We start from the raw sequence: 17,356 nt of genomic DNA, 5'->3' as shown, positions 1-17,356 counted from the left end.
AGCTCACAAACATGTAACCTGTGCTGTAATGTAATCTGGACCACATCACGTCAAGCACTTATCCCATGTGGGACCTGGGTGGAGCTTTTTTTGTTTGTTTGTTTTAGTTTATAGCAAAATAAAGAGAGAGAGAGAAAAAAAAAGGGAAAAATCCTAAGTTGACATTTCATTTAACATTTCATTTGTAACATTCACACTCCCGCCTTTTACTCAGTCCCCCCCCCACCCCCCACCCCCCACCCCCCAATCCCCTCCAACTACATCGAACCCCGACATACCAAAAGAAGGCACCACAGCTTCTAAACAGACTCATTGACCGAGAGAAGGACTCAACAAAACAACAGCATTAAATAAAATCATTGACACAGCCTGGAAGGGCTTCATTCACATTACTGACTACAGCAGTCTCACCAAGGAGACACAAAATTGGTAATAGAAACACTGACTGTGTTGTGTCACAGGCAGAGAAAAACTCCTCTGTTCCTAGGGTCAGAGGTTAACAGTCTCTTCGTTTTTTTTTTCTGCAGTCGGTCCCACTGTCCAAAAAAAAACTTCACCTCAGCTGGAGGCGGTGGGGCTTGACCACATGCGACATGGCATGGGCAGAGTGATAGAGAGGGGGCGCTGTTGTCACATGACACCTAGTCACGTCTGCTTTGTTTAGTGTGCTCTTCTGTTGAGTGTTTTCCACAACCGCCCTTCTCTTTAGGGTCCAGAGGGCTGCAACGTCACACCATCGATGCAGCAATCCCCGTGTTGCATAAACGCACAGCATTCAATTCTTCAGGTATCTGCCTGCCTGGCTGAATAAAATAAATTAGAAGTCAGACTGCAGAATGAAAATCCATTCTCATATATGAGGAGTCTTCTCCGTAATTTGTTGTATCCAGTTGGTGCTTCTCAAAATTCCTTCAGACTGTCCGCTTCCACACGTCAGTCACTGGATACTCAACTCTGCACTTTCCGAACAGAGCAGGAGTGGGTGGGGATGGGGGGGTGGGGCGTGGGGGTGAGGCCAGGGGTCGCCCGGGTCAGGCTGCCCGTTAGTTGACCTTGTCCTGAAAGATGTAGAGGTTGTTGGTGGCAGCTACAGCGATGATGTTTTCATGTGGGTGCCACGTGGTGTGAAGAATCTTCTTGCTGAAGTCCAGGCTGTCCACACTGATCTCATCCTTACGCCGTTTCCCACCTACGCACACCTGGACGACGACAACAGGGATGAGGAGGCATCAAATGTGGGCGTGTTGACACTTTAGTCATTTTGAAAAAAATTTATTTTGGTGTTTTTAAGTATTTAGGCAAAGCAGCAGTAATATGAGCACGGACATTGAGGGAAACAATATAAAAATCTGCATTCATCTTCAGTCTTTAATGAGTAGTTTTCAAATCTTGGTTTAATATTTGATATCTGTCTATATGTGTGTTGTTCGGTGTTGAACTTAGTGTGCAGTTTGTTAACCACATTTTCTCAGTCTTTTTGCAGCAGAAAACTAAAACCAAACACTCGCATGTAATACAAACTAATCAAAGATAAAAAAATTATACAATGTTTTTAGCTTATGTGACACATCGTCACTTAATCCATTAATACAGGAACAGTCACAAAAAAAGTCTAACTTTCACTGGTTAGAAGTTACATGTACAATCTCACTTTCCAATTTACTCAGTTACACTTTGCTTTGATGGAGGAGTGCATTGTGGGTGCTATGAGAAAGGCTGTCACACTTGATTTTATTATCAACAACAAACTAAAGCCAAATAATGCATGTGATCATTTATTTAGTTTTCAGAATAATATCAAGAAACTGATTCTTACTGATTCTTACTGCTCACATGTGTAAAAGATTGTAAATTGTAAATAATAATTACTTTCACTATCCCATCAAGATTTCCATCAATCAATACTTTCTGTGTATAATGTCAGAAAACATTAATGGATAATTTGTAGTAAAGTATCAATGTTTAACATAAAAAAATATATATACTGGCTGGGCACAATGCAGATGGAGTCTCTTAATGACTGAAGATACAAGGAGAAGTGAATCTTTTCAATTTGCATGAATGCTAACGACATCATGTGAACATGAATGCTCATGCCGGAGGTGACGTTGGCAGGAAGTGGTGTACCTTGCGAGGCTTCAGAATAGCTCTGGGTTTGCTGTTTTCTCTGGATGCTTCCAGCGTGACATCACGTTTAGTGTTCCGGTCAAACATCCGGAAGAAATTGTTGTAAGAGCCGGTCATAATGACACTGAGGAGAAAGAGAAGAGTGTGGGGGGAGGGGGGGTATTGAGAAGAGTAGCTGGAGGGATTCACCCATGTGTTTGATTGATAGGTGTCCCGAGATGATGTCTCACCTGTCTGAGCCATTCCAGACGCACTCGAACTTGTCAAAGATGCAGTCGTTCTCGTATAGAGAACACAGTTTTCCCCGTAAATAGTCGTGAACCTGTGAAGCAAACCAAACAATCTGATGTAGTTGATGTGTTATTATTCGTTGCCCTGAAGCGAACGACCACACAACTCCAAGCCACACCAGCATATGCTCTACTTTCAGTAATCCCTCCAGCCCCGGTGACCCCTGCTAAGACCTCAGTGAGCAGGTGGAGGCGGAGGTGGAATTGGACAGAGAATCCCTTGAGACCTGCTGATGGCCTTATCAATCATGACCTGCAAAAATATAGCTCCCCTGATCAGACGGTGTGGTTCTGACACCAGTGACCACACAGTGGGAGGTTTTGCCCTTCAGGTTGCATCAGGACCCTCACTATCTGTCTTCTTATGGACACTCGGCTCAATAAGCTCTCCTGGGGTAATTGCTAAAGATGACACGGTTATAGATTGGCAGGCAGACAGTGCAACAGGATTATGTTGAGTGATTAGCCTGAAATCAATAGGTTTTGATTCGATCTGGGTTCCTATGTTATTTACTAACTTCACAAGCGAATTGTCTTCGGGCTGAGCAAAAAGAAAATAACAAGGCAAAAGCGTACCTGGTACGTCTCGAGCGGTTTGTTCTCCATCTGAAGGTCCCACACCTTGACAGTGAGGTAGTCCCTTGTCATCAGGTAGCGTCCATTATGACTGAACTTCACATCCGAGATGGACGAGATGATTTCAGAGAAAAAGGAGCGGGTGGATGGATCCTCTGGTTCTTCAAAGTCTGAAAATGGGAGACAAAAGAGAGAGAAAAATCTCACTCTAACAGAGAATTTTATGAATTCAGTATAATTATGTTACTTTAATGAGGTTTTTTTTTTTTCATTGAACAAAAACCAAAAGGAAACCACTGTTGGGTGATGGAAGATTGTCATTAACACACAATACCAGCCACAACAAAGCCCGGGTGCTGGGTTTGCTGCAGCAGCTGCATCTCCTCACAGAATCATTTGTGTGTTTAGGGAGATAGTCGTGGGTCAGCATGGTGGGTAAATATTGGTTATGATTCATATTGATTTTGGCAGCTGCGGATGTGTGTGCAGGCCAGCACGCTGGGGATATGAGCCAGGCATTCCATCGTTAGCTGTCAAGTTACTGTTCCACCTCCTCCTCCTTGGTTTTCCTCCCACCTTTTCTCCCCTGTTTCTCTCTCACTCTGTCTCTCTACTCTCCATCTCTCCAAATATGCCCCCTCCCCGAGGCCAGGAGAATAGCTCTGTGAAGTGCCAACGGGGAGTCTAACTAGGGATACGGCGTTCGAGATGAAAAAATGGGGGGGATGAGAAAGGGATAAAAAAAACAAATCAATGTCAAAGTGCTGGGTCCATATGAGCCCCGCTGGAGTTGTATGTGTGCCAGTGAACGAGTGTTTGTGAATAAGTGGGAGTGCAATGTGTGCATGTATATATGCATGTGTGTGCGTCCTTGCCCTCCCTCCGTCCAGCTCCGGGGGACTATAATAGGGTCTCTGGAGAGTTGGCAGGGAGAGAGGGGGGGGGGGTTAGTTGCCCCTCTTCTTCTGTACTGGGGGGGGTTAGTTGCCCCTCTTCTTCTGTCCTGGGGTTCAGCGCTTTGGCAATCCTCTCCTATCCCTCCATCCATCCATCCATCCCTCACCCCTCCATCCATCTTCACGATAACACTGATTGATACCAGCAGCAGCCTCCCAGATTTATAGGTGTGGAAGGAAATGCACTATGAAGGGGGGGGGGGGGGGGGGGGGGGGGGGTTCTTTATATGAAAAACTTGGGTGTATCTGTTTTTTCTGTGTGTGTGTGTGTGTGTGTGTGTGTGTGTGTGTGTGTGTGTGTGTGTGTGTGTGTGTGTGTGTGTGTGTGTGTGTGTGTCAGAGAAGGAAAGAAACACAGAAAAAGAGTGGGAGGGAAGGAATTACACATTGCTTTGAGTCATACAGGCTCATGCAGGGAGACGCTAGGTCGGTATTAACCGACCTGTCCCGAGGCTAATGAGAGCACCTGTCTGCTCTGTGTGTGTGTGTGGGTCGGTGGGGGATGGTGGTGGGTGTGTGTGTGTGTGTGGTATCTTTCTTTCTTTTTTTTTTTTAAGTATCTTTGAGAGTTCCAAACCCTGGAAGTCTGCTAATCCTGTGGGTCCAACCTAGCAGGGAAAAAAAACAAAAAACTGGGGCCCATATAAATAGAAATCCTCTTGAAACAGCACATATCTTTAAGAGTTAGACTATAACTATAACTATAACTCCAGGTTAAAAAGCTACTGAATTCCTAATGTCAATGAATGAGCCCGACAATAAATGAGTTGTCTGTTCCTGAAGGGCAAGTACACGTCATTATCTAACAATCAGAGAGAAAACGTGAGCAACACAATGAAAACACCATCAAAATCATACAAAGCGTCAACATATTTTCCTCATTCAGCCTTCAAACACTCATGTGAAATTCAACAGGCCGCGTTGGCACACGGTCCAGTGGGCACATCAATATGTCTGAGGAAATGAGTGACATTATTGAACAAGGTGTGTCCATGAGGGACTAATGCGATTGCTCTTAAGCCATTGATTTCCCAGCGAAAATGTCAATGTATTCATTATTCATTCAAGCAAAGAGTATGCATGTGATGTCGAAGGCCGTCCATTGTTGAAACACGCCCAGTGACGTACTGGGGGGTTATCAATCTTTGCACATTGAGCAGGGGGAAGCCTTCATTTCACTGCTGCACAAGAGGTGAATCCATGTTCGACGTATATAATCAGCATTTTTTTGAGCTTGCTGTATTTGCTTTTATATTTTCAAAACCTCTACCTCTATTTCTTGTTTCTATACTCCCTATGCAAGCAATAAAAACAAAACAACCAATACCAGATTGCTTTTAGCAGGATAATGACAATATTTGTTGGCTTTTCAAAGAATTGTATGGGTTTCAGCAGTCTGGAAAGGAGATTCAGTTCTACAATGGCAGATCAATTACAGAACAGAATTAGAAAGGCTGATTATTTTTAACCCAAATACAATTTTACTGATGTAAAGAAAGAAAATCAATATAAAAAAAAAAACCCACAGTGAAATGAAAGAATGAATAGGAGTGTCACGATGTGATTTGTACTCACTTTTATCTTTCATGTAAAAAAAAACAAAAAACTGTAGCAAACTGAAGCAAATCAAATGGATTCTGTGAGTGAAAATCTATAACGATCACTATTCCACCCTGCCTGTAAGACTTTGCCACCGCCCATGACATTTAATCATTTTTCCCATCATGCACTTGGATACTCACATTTACAATGCTTGTCGCAGAGCGCGGCCTCTCTCATGTCACACAGACGTATCGAGCCCTTGCTGCTACTGTAGGCAAACGTGTGACACTGCTGGGGGTGGAACTCTGCTGAGGTGATTACCTCCGTCAGCTCCTCCATGTTGGCTGGTTTGATGTCGACAATGTCTGAGAGGCGACCGCTAAGGAACACATTCATGCAGTCTAAAACACACGTAGCTACCAATGAATGAATCAATAGTTATTTCAGACGAAATTCACATTTTTAAAAAATAAATTTGATCTTGATTATGAGGATACTGAAGCTGCGGTCAGTGATCTCCAGGTTCCACAGGTTCACCCGGAGGTCATCGGTGGAGATGTAGGTCTGGAGGTCGGAGTTGACAGAGATGGAGTTGATGTGGTAGGTGTGGGCATTGCTGAATACTCGTCTGGCTGTCGCCTCGACCATCAAATCCATTGGTTGCAGCACCGGCACCTGCAGAGAGAGACGAAGGCGGGTCATTTCAAAGCGAGAATATTTAAGAGATGAAGCAAAATATGCAAAATAAAAATATTTATTTCAGAGGCTTTGATGTGTTTTGTTACACTGATGTATTCTTCGTCATACTTTAATGCTGGCTTCTTAGATATCTATCTGCTCATGTGTGAATGTGTGTTCTAATATGTGTGTGTGAGAGAGGGAGAGAGAGAGAGAGAGCAAGAGAGAGAGAGAGAGAGAGAGAGAGAGAGAGAGAGACGCACAACCGGACGGATGACTCCAGGGATTCATTTGATATTCACTCCACAAATCTTAATGAAACAGAGACAGCCACCGAAGAGCTCGGGGGCCGTTTGATGAGCTGCTTCAATCAGACTGGGAATGTCTGTTTGCTACACAGCTACACAGTGATTGTGCCTGCCTCTCTCTCTCTCTCTCTCTCTCTCTCTCTCTCTCTCTCTCTCTCTCTCTCTGTGTCTCTCTCTCTCTCACTCCCTCACTCCCTGTTCATGTAATGCTGAAGAAGTCACTCCTGTTTTCTAGTTTATGTGCACCACTGCGTCAAAGAGAGCAAAATAAGAGAAAGCAAGAGAAGTGTAAAAAGATAGAAGGCCCGAGGGCATAGGTAGGCCCTGCTGAGGAATGATAACTGAATTCTGCGGAATTAACATGAACATCTCTCTTTCCCACACGCACACATACATACAAACACATAAACACACACACACACACTCAGTTGCACAAGGCTGCTTGGGCTTCAAAGACCCCCAGCGCCAGTTTGCATGCAGCCCCCCGTTGACCAGATAAAACCCAGACAAAGAGGGAAGAGAGGGGAGGGAGCGAGGAGGACAAATCGGCTGCTTCTTCCTTTTTTCTCTGGTCCGTCGCTGGCACTGACAGAGAGACATGGCAGCCCAGCAGGCTGCTGTATCTCCATGGGTGTCACTTCATTTCCATGTCTTTCACTTGCTGTCCAGAGAGACACGGAGCGTATTAACCCATAACCCCGAAACACTGACAGCTACACTGTTCAGCTTGCCCCCGCACCTTTATGACGGTATCACAGATTTGTGAAATCAGAAAATGTGAAATTCGTGACAGAATTGTAATGTCATTTTACGACACTATATCACAAACAGATAAAACTCAAAACTTAGATAGTTTACGTTTGAAATATTCTATTTTAGAACATTTAGACTAATATTTTGGGGTCTTCCGTCTCACCCTCTGCTTCCTGCCCCCATGCAGATTTCACAGTCTCTTAACAGGATTGCCACACTCCCGGCCTGTCCTCTAGGTTGCTATGATCCCCTAGCCAGCCAGACAAAGAGGGACAGACACGCTGAACACGACACTAATCTGCTATGACACACACACACACACACACACACACACACACACACACACACACACACACACACACACACACACACACACACACACACACACACACACACACACACACACACACACACACACACACACACACACACACACACACACATACAGAGTCCGATGGGAGAGCCAATGTGTGAAAATGAAATAGGTGGTGGTGTGATAAAACTGAGACAAAGAGATGATGACGATCCCCTCTGTGTGTTCTTCTCGTATTGATCACTCACTTTCTTCTGCTGGTCGAAGTTTAAAAGTGTCCACAAACACCAGACTCCCGATCATCCTTGCTCAAGTTATTCAATATTCAACGGGTATTTAAATGAAGAAGCTGACAGACATAGACACTTAGTATCTGTTACTAAGACGTTTATACAGGATTAAAAGCTATCATAGCATAACGCACCACTGCTACATTTTGATTTAATCAGCTTACGTGGACCGTAAGTTGGATGACGCTGGGATGAGAGACGGGTGGCTGTGAAGTGTTCTTATTTAGATTGCATGTGCAGGCCTTGACATATACACAGGCTCAGTCACAGCTTTCCCATCAATGTTTATTCTGGTTTGACACTTATTTTAAGATGGAGCTTTAAAATGAGTGCAAATCTAGTAGATGGACAAACTAAACAGTTTACAACTAACACGTAGTAGTTTACCAGCGAAATAAATATAGAACATAGTATCAGGATCATATGTAACTGTGCAGCTTGCATTTGCTTTATTGCTCCTTAAAATTCATATCAATATATTTCTAATATGCCACCAATGTAAATATTCAACATAATTGTTGAATCTTATGGAGCCATACTGCCCTACATTGTTTTGGGAATGGATTGTATCTCACGTCATTATTGTAATATAACATCATAGCTAGAGCTAGATAGCGCCAACGAGCACAAAAGCACAGAAATCAAGAAAATTGGACCAAATAACCCCAAAGTGCTTTGCTTCTGAAACACGCTGGTGGGAAACATCAAACAAAAAACAACAAACAGGGTGGTTCAAGTTGAGCCCTGTTCCGAATGCACAAGTACATTAACATAATATGTATGTATATACTTTTTTATTTATTAGTCAGTTTATTTAAGATTATCAATTCACACAGCCCTACTTGTCCTGCCCTTCTAAAGCCCTTTGAATTGCCTCATATTTGAATGGTACAATATAAATAGAATGGATTTTTCGACTGACTTGCAGTTTTGTAGGGTTTAATGTCGAAGAGATTGATTCATATTGAGCACTCAAATTGAGGATAATCAGAGGTGTCAATTGTGTCTTCAACAAGAAGAAGAAAATTAGATGATCTTATACTTAATGACGTGCGTGTGTGCGTGCGTGCGTGCGTGCGTGTCTGTGTCTACTATTATGTCAAGATGTCCTCTTCTATTTTTTCATTTGTTGAACAATTCAGTGTTATACATCACGTCTTGGGTTTTTAACCACATGGGTGCATCTGCTCTACGATGAAGGAGAATGTGTTCATCTTTTATTATTAGTTACATTTTGTGCCATTGAACAGGTTTTGTTTAGACACAGACTACTTTTTTTTTGTTCTGCGTTGTCAGATTTTGTATCACCCAACATGCCCCAGAGCCAAACTGTACATTTTAACACACCAGCCAGGCAAATCACATCACCCTTACACAGAGAGCAAGTGGCATTCAGTGCGGTGTTGGTTAGTTTTGTTTGACCTCTTACCCGCAGAGAGGTGATGGTCGACGGGTCTCGGATCCGTCCGTCCTCATCCTTCAGGTTGTAGCCCTCCGGACGCTTGTCCCTCTCACTGATTTTCCACAGCTTCACTGTCTTGTCTGGGGTGGGGACATCAAACACACACACACACACACACACACACACACACACACACACACACACACACACACACACACAAACTACAGTGAGATCATGGCTCAGTACAGTGAATCTCAGATGCGAGAGGGATGCGGGGGGTTGGGCAGCCAATCTGGCATGTGGCTGGGCAGGAGCCAGCGAAGATGATGAATGGTGGCTCCTGTGTAGATTCTGATGCCACTGATATCAATCTACAAGTTGACTTCATTTCCCTGCTTCAATATACGCTCCCAGTGGGGGGAAAAAAAGAGCCATCTGGGCACTTTTCAATTTTGCATCATATAAACACCAGTTACATCTCATCTCTTCTGTCTGCGAGAGTGGATGGCAGCAGCAGTCATGTTATAGCTTTTTTCTCCCCCTATTCTTTTAATTTCCGCCGTGAATATTGGTGTCAGAGCAAAGAGGCCATCTCCACAGGACCCTCCACCATCTGCTCCAGCCACCACAAGCACTTCTGCAGCAGCCATGCATGAAGTCCACAATCTGCAAGACGTCACTCTGCCGGTGTGCGTGTGTGTGTGTGTGTGTGTGTGTATGCGTGTGTGTGTGCGTGCGTGCGTGCATGTGTGTATGTATGTGCATTGCGTACACTTCTGCCGTGGCAGCCATGCATGAACTCCCGGAACTAAAACTCCTCCTGCTCGTGGCTCTTGCTCAGCCAAGCAAAACACCAATATGGCACCACAAATAGTAAAAAAGAGCTTTTCGTGTGATATTAATAACAGCTCCTTTAACATCACATCACAGTGAGGTACGAGCCCAGCTTCAGTTGCCATTTTCATCGACTCACAACAACACATCACCCAAACGCGCATTCGAACATCTATCCATTTGCTTTGCCTGTTATTCTATCGGAGTTGCTTTGGCGTACTGACCGTTGGTGGAAAGCAGGAAGTACGCTGCGTTCTGCTGGGGAAGCCATTTGATCTTGTTGATCTTCTCCTCAATTTCCAAACTCTTCAAGTAGTCAAACTCCGGCTCGTGGCTCTGGAATGTGCTGTAAACATTGTACTCCCCTCGACGCTGGGGCTGGCTCTTACTCTGTGAAAGAACGAGAAGTAAAGGTGAGTTTGATGCATTCATCTTGTCGGTCTCCAAGAGTCATGGGATGAGGAATGCAGCTTCTCCCAGCCGACTCTGCATGAAAGTAAGGTCCCCAGTTTACGGCAGGGAAAACGCAAATAGATAGAAAACACAAAGGTCGAAATAGCCAATCACTTCATTGGATAAATAGAGATAACTCGAGTACCTGACAAAACCCAGAGGCACAGGAAAAACATGTAAACCTCAACTCAAAATCATACCAGGCTCATCTCAGGATGGGACAAGAGTGGTAACTCTTACAAGGACCTAATTTCACTGGATTGAAATATCAAGTCTACTGCTGTGATCTACTGAAAAAGCTGTATAAATACTTTTGCCTTTAAAAAGGGAATAATGTTCTGTTTTCAAGGAAATTGTATAAAGCAACAGGTTGAGATTTAGCTCATGTTTGAGGTTAGAGTTTGAGAAGAAATTAGATGTATTCAGAATATTCTGTCCGCCCCATAGAAGTAAAGGATGCGGGCAAACAATTAGAAACTCAAGGTAAAACCGAAATGTATATCTTTGTAAAGGGTAGCTAATAATGTGGACAGTGAACATATGTACGATTCCCCCCTTCGATTTTCAATTTCCAAACTAAATTAGAAAGGAAAATGCTTCACTTACAGCTTGTTGCAGACATTAATGGTCCTTTTTACTTGAATGATTCTCTAGAAATGTGTATATTCATGTCCAAACACATAAACACTACACCAGATCCTAACAGTAATGGATATAGATCATTATGTTGTCCTTGCTCTAGAAATGGAATTACAACCACTGCTTTGTACAACCTGACAAGCTTATAATGACTGTAGTTACATGTATTGAGTGTATTCACTTACAAGATCAAATTTATATCAAAACTCAATCAATTTTACCTTGGTAACAAAAATGTTTGGGAAATCACAGATTTTTTTTTTTTTATTGAAAGTTTTTAGCAGACTTGAGCCTTAAACAATGTTTGCAGTTTTCAAAGACCAAGGTGTAGTATTTAATAACTTTTTGTATTGCTAAATAACTAATCTATCATAACACAGTCCTTAATAGACTCACCTTCTACAACAGTTTGCCATCCAACATCACCACTTCAACTCACTTCAACCAAAGAACTGCTGCTTTGTGGTTAAAGTACCTCAGCTTAGTCACACCTTTCCTACATGGTCTCTCTGAAATCTTGTTGTAAGTTAATTGAATTCTTTGGGATGACAAATTAGGCAAACAGTTGTTTGTGCTTGTGATTGTGCTGCCATTGATCCTCACAGTAGTTGATTTTCATGTATGCAACACAAAGGGCAAACAAACATTACAATCTGGAGTAGATGGCAAGAATATCTAACCAAAGAATTCCTGCGACCAATGCTATATAAATGTATACAGAAACCTGGAAACAAGTTTGCATTTTACACTACCAGTTCTCTCATTCTGATGTTGATTTACTTCTTACTTGTTCTGATGCCATAAAACAAGTCACAGTTTGCACTTTTTATTGTACTTATATGCTCTTGCAAACATTTTTTACACAGACTTTCTATCTTTATCATTTTTACAAAAAAGAAAACCATTTCTACGTCACTGTCTCGATCAGCGTAAATCTTACATTTTCAGTTATTTTCAGGTAGCAGTCATTTTTTTAATGCCCCCATTAGCAAACAATCAGTTGTTATTGTTCCAGGGCTGTCAAAACCTTTCCCCAGAAGAGCAGCATAATTAGTGTTGCATTGTTGGCATTTCCTACCTCCTGCTCCCTCTGGAAGACAACCACTCTGCCTCCTTTATCCCCGGTGGCCAACAGCTCCCCCGATGAGTTAAACTCCACCGTTGAGATAATGTCAGCTGCAACACAGGAAACAGAGAGAGGGAGAGAAAATGTCAGCGTGGACCTGAACAAACCTGTCAACATCTCAGATGGGTGAGAAGAAAGACCTTTCAGTGAGATCTGGAAGAGTGACTTCTTCAAAAAGAAGGAGGAAAAAAAAGGGTTTTGGTGAAGCGAGGGCTTATCTTGAAAAATACAGCCCAGTTCACTGGAATATAGAAACCATTTCATGATAATTCAACCTCTTGTCTGACCAAAGCAAACCAATCTGTGTCACTTAATTGCACTTCTGCTTTTCTCTCTCTCTTTTTTTTTTCAGGATGCTGCAGAGGCACTAATAATGCCATTCTTCTCCTCACTCCTGAGTGGGACCTCATGCTGTTTCATGGCTCTCGTTCACCATCACAGATCGCACTCACAAACCTTTCAATCACTCTCTTTTCGCAGCTACATGTCCATTCAGGTGTACCACACTTGTAAAAATCAGTCAGGGCAGAGCAACAGGATCAAAAGAAAAAAAAGAACAGTGACTGAATAAAATATTACAAATTTATATAATGTCCATATTTACACTTTCTGAGTGACCCTGTAAAGCTCCAGTTTTACAATGTAAATAACAGCCACCTACCCTTAAGGTAGCTTCTCCTCTTCTCCTCAAAGACATACATCTACCTGGTTTTAGGAGAGGCTAATGGTGGCGGTAATTATTACACAGCCCCTGGCTACAGGAGGCCTTGTCTGTCTGTCAGTCACACACATACACAGTAGAAGCTATCCCTCTGTTTAACAGTGACAATAATGTTAAACAGAGAGAGAGTGGAAGAGAGGGAGTGCGTTGTTTTGTACCCCCCACGCCCTCTGTGGACCTGCTACTGGCGGAGCTCTGAACAGGAGAGGGGGATGTTGCTATGGAGACCGTTTCCATCTCTAGCAGCAGTCAAAGTGTGTGTGTGTGTGTAAGTGTGTGCCAATAGCTCTCAGACTTACTTGCTGATGCTAGCTGTAATTCAGCAGACAGAGGGAGTGCTGCAATAGAGTGAAAACCTGCTACTGCATCTGGGGGAGTGAGTACAGCTCAATGCAGCACACAACTTCAGACAATAGAGAATCGCGGTAGCGCTGCGCACGGAGCCTCTGCGCACAGACGAAATGACTAAGCATCACTTCGTCCTGTGTGCTTGTTTGTTTGTCTGTGTGTACTCTCGTCTGTGTGTGTATTTCCTTCCCTCTTTCAATTGGTTAGAGGAGAGAAAGTCACATTCACAGATGAGACCAGAGGGATTCCTGTCGCGGTGGACTGATAATGACATGAGGTGGGGGCCATTGCTAATCATATCTGAATGGTGAGACGAATAATCTATCAAAGACAAGACAAAGTCTGACCTAATTACAGCCCAAGAGAATCTCCGGCACATAGCGTACCTTACACAAACACTTCATGTACGTATGCACATAGAGCTTACACATGCACAAAGATATATGGCGCAACCCCCTCCAGCACACTCATCTTTGCACACACAATAGTTCCTTCCCCAACAGCATCAGGCCAAAGCCATTGGTGTGAATCGAGTAGAATCGGCTTAGCAGTCAGCATTCTTGACTCAAAGCCATTTTCTCTCTTTATGTCCTCCCTTCTTCCAAGCACTCAGCTCCCTCGCTGCTCCCCTCATCATCTAAACATTAAGTCACCGAGGGGAAGCAGTAATTGATGGATGCCATTAACGGGTTTACACATGGATACATCTGTCAATCATCTCACTCATCGATCAGCTACAGCGAGACAGCAAAGTTGAAATCCATAGTAATGTGATGGAATGCTCCTATAATTTTTTTTTTTTTTTTAAACGCATTCAAATGAATCCAGCCCAGGCAAGGCAATTTATTCAGGCTCACTCACTCATAAAATAGTTGAGTAACAATTTCTTCGAATGAAATTTCATTAAAAAGCGTCACATGGATTAGTCAGAAAGATGCAGGTGGGCGGAGAGCCCTCAATAATTTCCGTTGCATCAGATGAAATTTTCATTAGAAAAGCTTCAGCAGGGTCATGCTGGACATGAATTAGGCACAGGCCAGAGATTCAGTTGATCAAATGTGTACTTAGACACACACCCACTATCTCCCTCATGCACACACACACAGCTTCATCAGCAGACCATAACCAGATGAAGCCCATAAATCCCATGGCCAGCCAGGTCTGACAAAGGCAGGTCAGCGCTTCTTGACGCATCAGAAGGATGCTTGAGATCACACACATCCATCACCAGTAATAACATGGACAAGCCTGTTGTCCCGCTGCTGTGATGTGTGTGTGTGTACAACTGAATTAATACAGGCACTGCACAACCCCTATCTGATTCTATCCACCAATCTGATCTTCAATACCCCCCCCCCCCCCCCCCCCCCCCCTTCAGCACTGCAATATAGAAGTGGCAGGCGAAACCAATTGGATGGAAACACAGATATGCATTGATTCTGGAATGAAACTCGTGTAGCCAGAAACACATTGAGCAGCAGGAAGGAAGCGAGGATATTGGATGTATTTATAGACACCGGAGCATGACATGCTAACACATTACAGAAAAGAACCACTAAAAGCAGCGATAGTGGAGTTACAAAGTCTGGGGAACGACGTCTGCTGCTCTGAATAGCTTAATAAAAGATTGTACAGGGACACATTGGAACAGATGCAAAGACCAAAATAGGAGCACCCTGGCTAACCTCTCGACAACACGTAATCCTGTCAGGGGTGGGAAAAAAAAAAAAAAACCCAAACACATTGAAGCTTGATCTGCTGGCACGTCTGTGTTGTGTAAGACACACAAACCTAAAAAATGTTCTGACTGAATGGAAAGCCAGTTGCATAAGTAGTGTGCAGTAATTCCAGGTAAAGGGAGGGACGTGAGCAACATGGTGTCGTGCAAATGCTTTGTTAGCATTAGACGTAGAGTGGGGAGGATTATCGCACTTGGGCTGAGCTGCCTGCGTCAAAGGATCACGCCAGCAGATAATTCAAGCTGGTTCTCACATTGGCTTTCTCCTATCTATCTGGTTCCTTCTATGATAATCACCAAAATGTATCTGTGACTTTCTATTCTTCTCCCAACACACGCAAGCCTCACCAATTCCATACGTAAAAGCACAAAGACCATTTTTTTTGTGTGCTGAATAAGCGGCTGATAACGACTTCATTTTGCACACGCGACAATGGAGATCAATCAAAGTTTTGAATAAACCCTGTTCCCTACTGGTCTGGTACCCAGCCATATGATTAAGGGGTTTATTAGGCTTTATTAGCTGCACACAAAGCAACAGAGCACAATGCAGCTCTCTTCATCTGAAGAGCATGGCTCTTTGTAAGATCTGGAGTGAACAAGCTAATTAACCTGGTTTCTCCAAGATCAGCCCCTTGAGACTGAGGCAGTGTGTGTACGTGCGCGTTTCTTTTTTGTATGTGCACGTCTGCGTACTCTCCTGTGCTTGTATCATCGTCTGTGTGGTTCTGTGCAAACCCACACTCCGGGGAGCTGAGGGTGAAATGGGCGAGACGCGTTACTGCTTCACTTCTCACACTTCATTAACACTTCGCCGTGGCACACATCTCACTGCAGACACAACACAGGACGGGACAAAGTAGAAAGAGAGGTGAGTTGGTGAGTAGAGCAAAATCAGCATTCAGCCTCAACATGCCGCAAGCTGAATACCAAGAGGAATCATTTCCAAAGCTTGTTATTTGGTATTCTTTCAGAAATTGAAAATACAAGCGGGTGGGGGATGGTGAGGAAGTGTAGGACGCGTAGAATTATAATCCACCTCCAAAACAAAAGCTGACACACTCCGCTCCGTCTGTCTGTCTGCTGCTTCAGTGCACTCCCTTTCATCTTCTTGTTTTCAATGCTTGAAGTGAATCAAAGAATATTCGGCTGCTGCACACACCGAAATCCTGTACTTGCAGTGACCTTATCACCGAAAACATGAAGGATTCCGAGTGATGCATCTTTCTCGACAGGACACACGAATTAGCTATCAAAACTTACAAACGTACCCCATTACTGAGTCCGGAAAGGTCAAACACTGCTTAGCCTTAAGGCTAGCTGGTCCCGGAATGACTCCCGTGCCGCGCCTCTACCACAGCCTCAGCCCGTCTACTGACCAGGGAGCCATATCACGGCTGAGAAATAGGACATTTTTTCCAATCATCCTACAGTAGCAAACACCACGGGTATTCTTTAATAAATTCTCATTAAATTTTCATGGTGCTGCAGACTTAATAAGAAGCTAATCAAGGGATGAAAGCAGCTGCTGAAGAAGGAGTGTGACTCGCCCCAACTTCACAGCTTGCCATTAAGCTCCCACCACCCCCAAAAAACCCCACCCCACCCCACACACACACACACACACACACACACACACACACACACACACACACACACACACACACACACACACACACACACGCGCGCACACACACTATATCTTTTTTGCACTACGAGGCGGGGCGAGGCGAGGCAAGGCGAAGCAGGGCGGGGCTCTGTGTTTTGAGTGTTTCGTAGTGAATAATGGATGGGACCTGAGGGTATGGTAGGCTAAGTCTTTTTATGCCGGGGTCCTAAAGTGTGGCCCCAGGCCGTTTGCCTTGGCACAGGCAATGGGGCTTGGCCCGACTCTCATCAACCGCAGCAATAAAGGCTCCGCGCTCTCTTGTTACGGCGCTGCATCAGTATTCAGCTGGGCTGGAGAGGTCACATCACACACAAGCTTGTACTCACTTCAGACAGTCATATAACAGCCAAGCACAGAGCTCAGGGTAGACGGTGGAGAAGAAAGGGTCGAGGAGAGGAGGAAGGGATTACATGTCCTACCAACAGATCTTTAGGTCATTGTTCCGGTGACTAAATTGTGAAAGACCAGAAATCAATACCAAAGCAGACGTTAGGTTAGGTCCTGCCTCACAGCAAGGGAGCTATTTACATTTTTAAAGCCAGTGTGCTGCTATTTGACAGTTCAATCCATTATGGAAACATCCAAGGTGGCGA

At 43.8% G+C, this 17,356-nt stretch overlaps 1 protein-coding gene across 1 annotated transcript in view; it reads right to left on the bottom strand.

Moving 5' to 3' along the window:
* Nucleotides 1–358: 358 nt before the first annotated feature.
* The window catches only part of ppp2r2ba (protein phosphatase 2, regulatory subunit B, beta a), a 42,142-nt gene continuing 25,144 nt past the window's right edge, over nucleotides 359–17,356 (bottom strand). The window contains exons 2-10 of the mRNA XM_080502059.1: nucleotides 12,240–12,337; nucleotides 10,294–10,459; nucleotides 9,263–9,375; nucleotides 5,989–6,166; nucleotides 5,692–5,856; nucleotides 2,994–3,163; nucleotides 2,358–2,449; nucleotides 2,128–2,251; nucleotides 359–1,199 (exon numbers count right to left, since the gene is read on the bottom strand). Of these exons, the coding sequence (XP_080358185.1) occupies nucleotides 1,044–1,199; nucleotides 2,128–2,251; nucleotides 2,358–2,449; nucleotides 2,994–3,163; nucleotides 5,692–5,856; nucleotides 5,989–6,166; nucleotides 9,263–9,375; nucleotides 10,294–10,459; nucleotides 12,240–12,337 (1,262 nt within the window). The 3' untranslated portion in view covers nucleotides 359–1,043. The remainder of the gene's footprint in view (nucleotides 1,200–2,127; nucleotides 2,252–2,357; nucleotides 2,450–2,993; nucleotides 3,164–5,691; nucleotides 5,857–5,988; nucleotides 6,167–9,262; nucleotides 9,376–10,293; nucleotides 10,460–12,239; nucleotides 12,338–17,356) is intronic.

Source organism: Blennius ocellaris (assembly GCF_963422515.1).
Source record: "Blennius ocellaris genome assembly, chromosome: 9".
In the NCBI taxonomy this organism is placed as follows: domain Eukaryota; kingdom Metazoa; phylum Chordata; class Actinopteri; order Blenniiformes; family Blenniidae; genus Blennius; species Blennius ocellaris.
The sequence above is the reverse complement of the archived record's forward strand: the minus strand, read 5'-3'. Positions and strand labels throughout refer to the sequence as shown.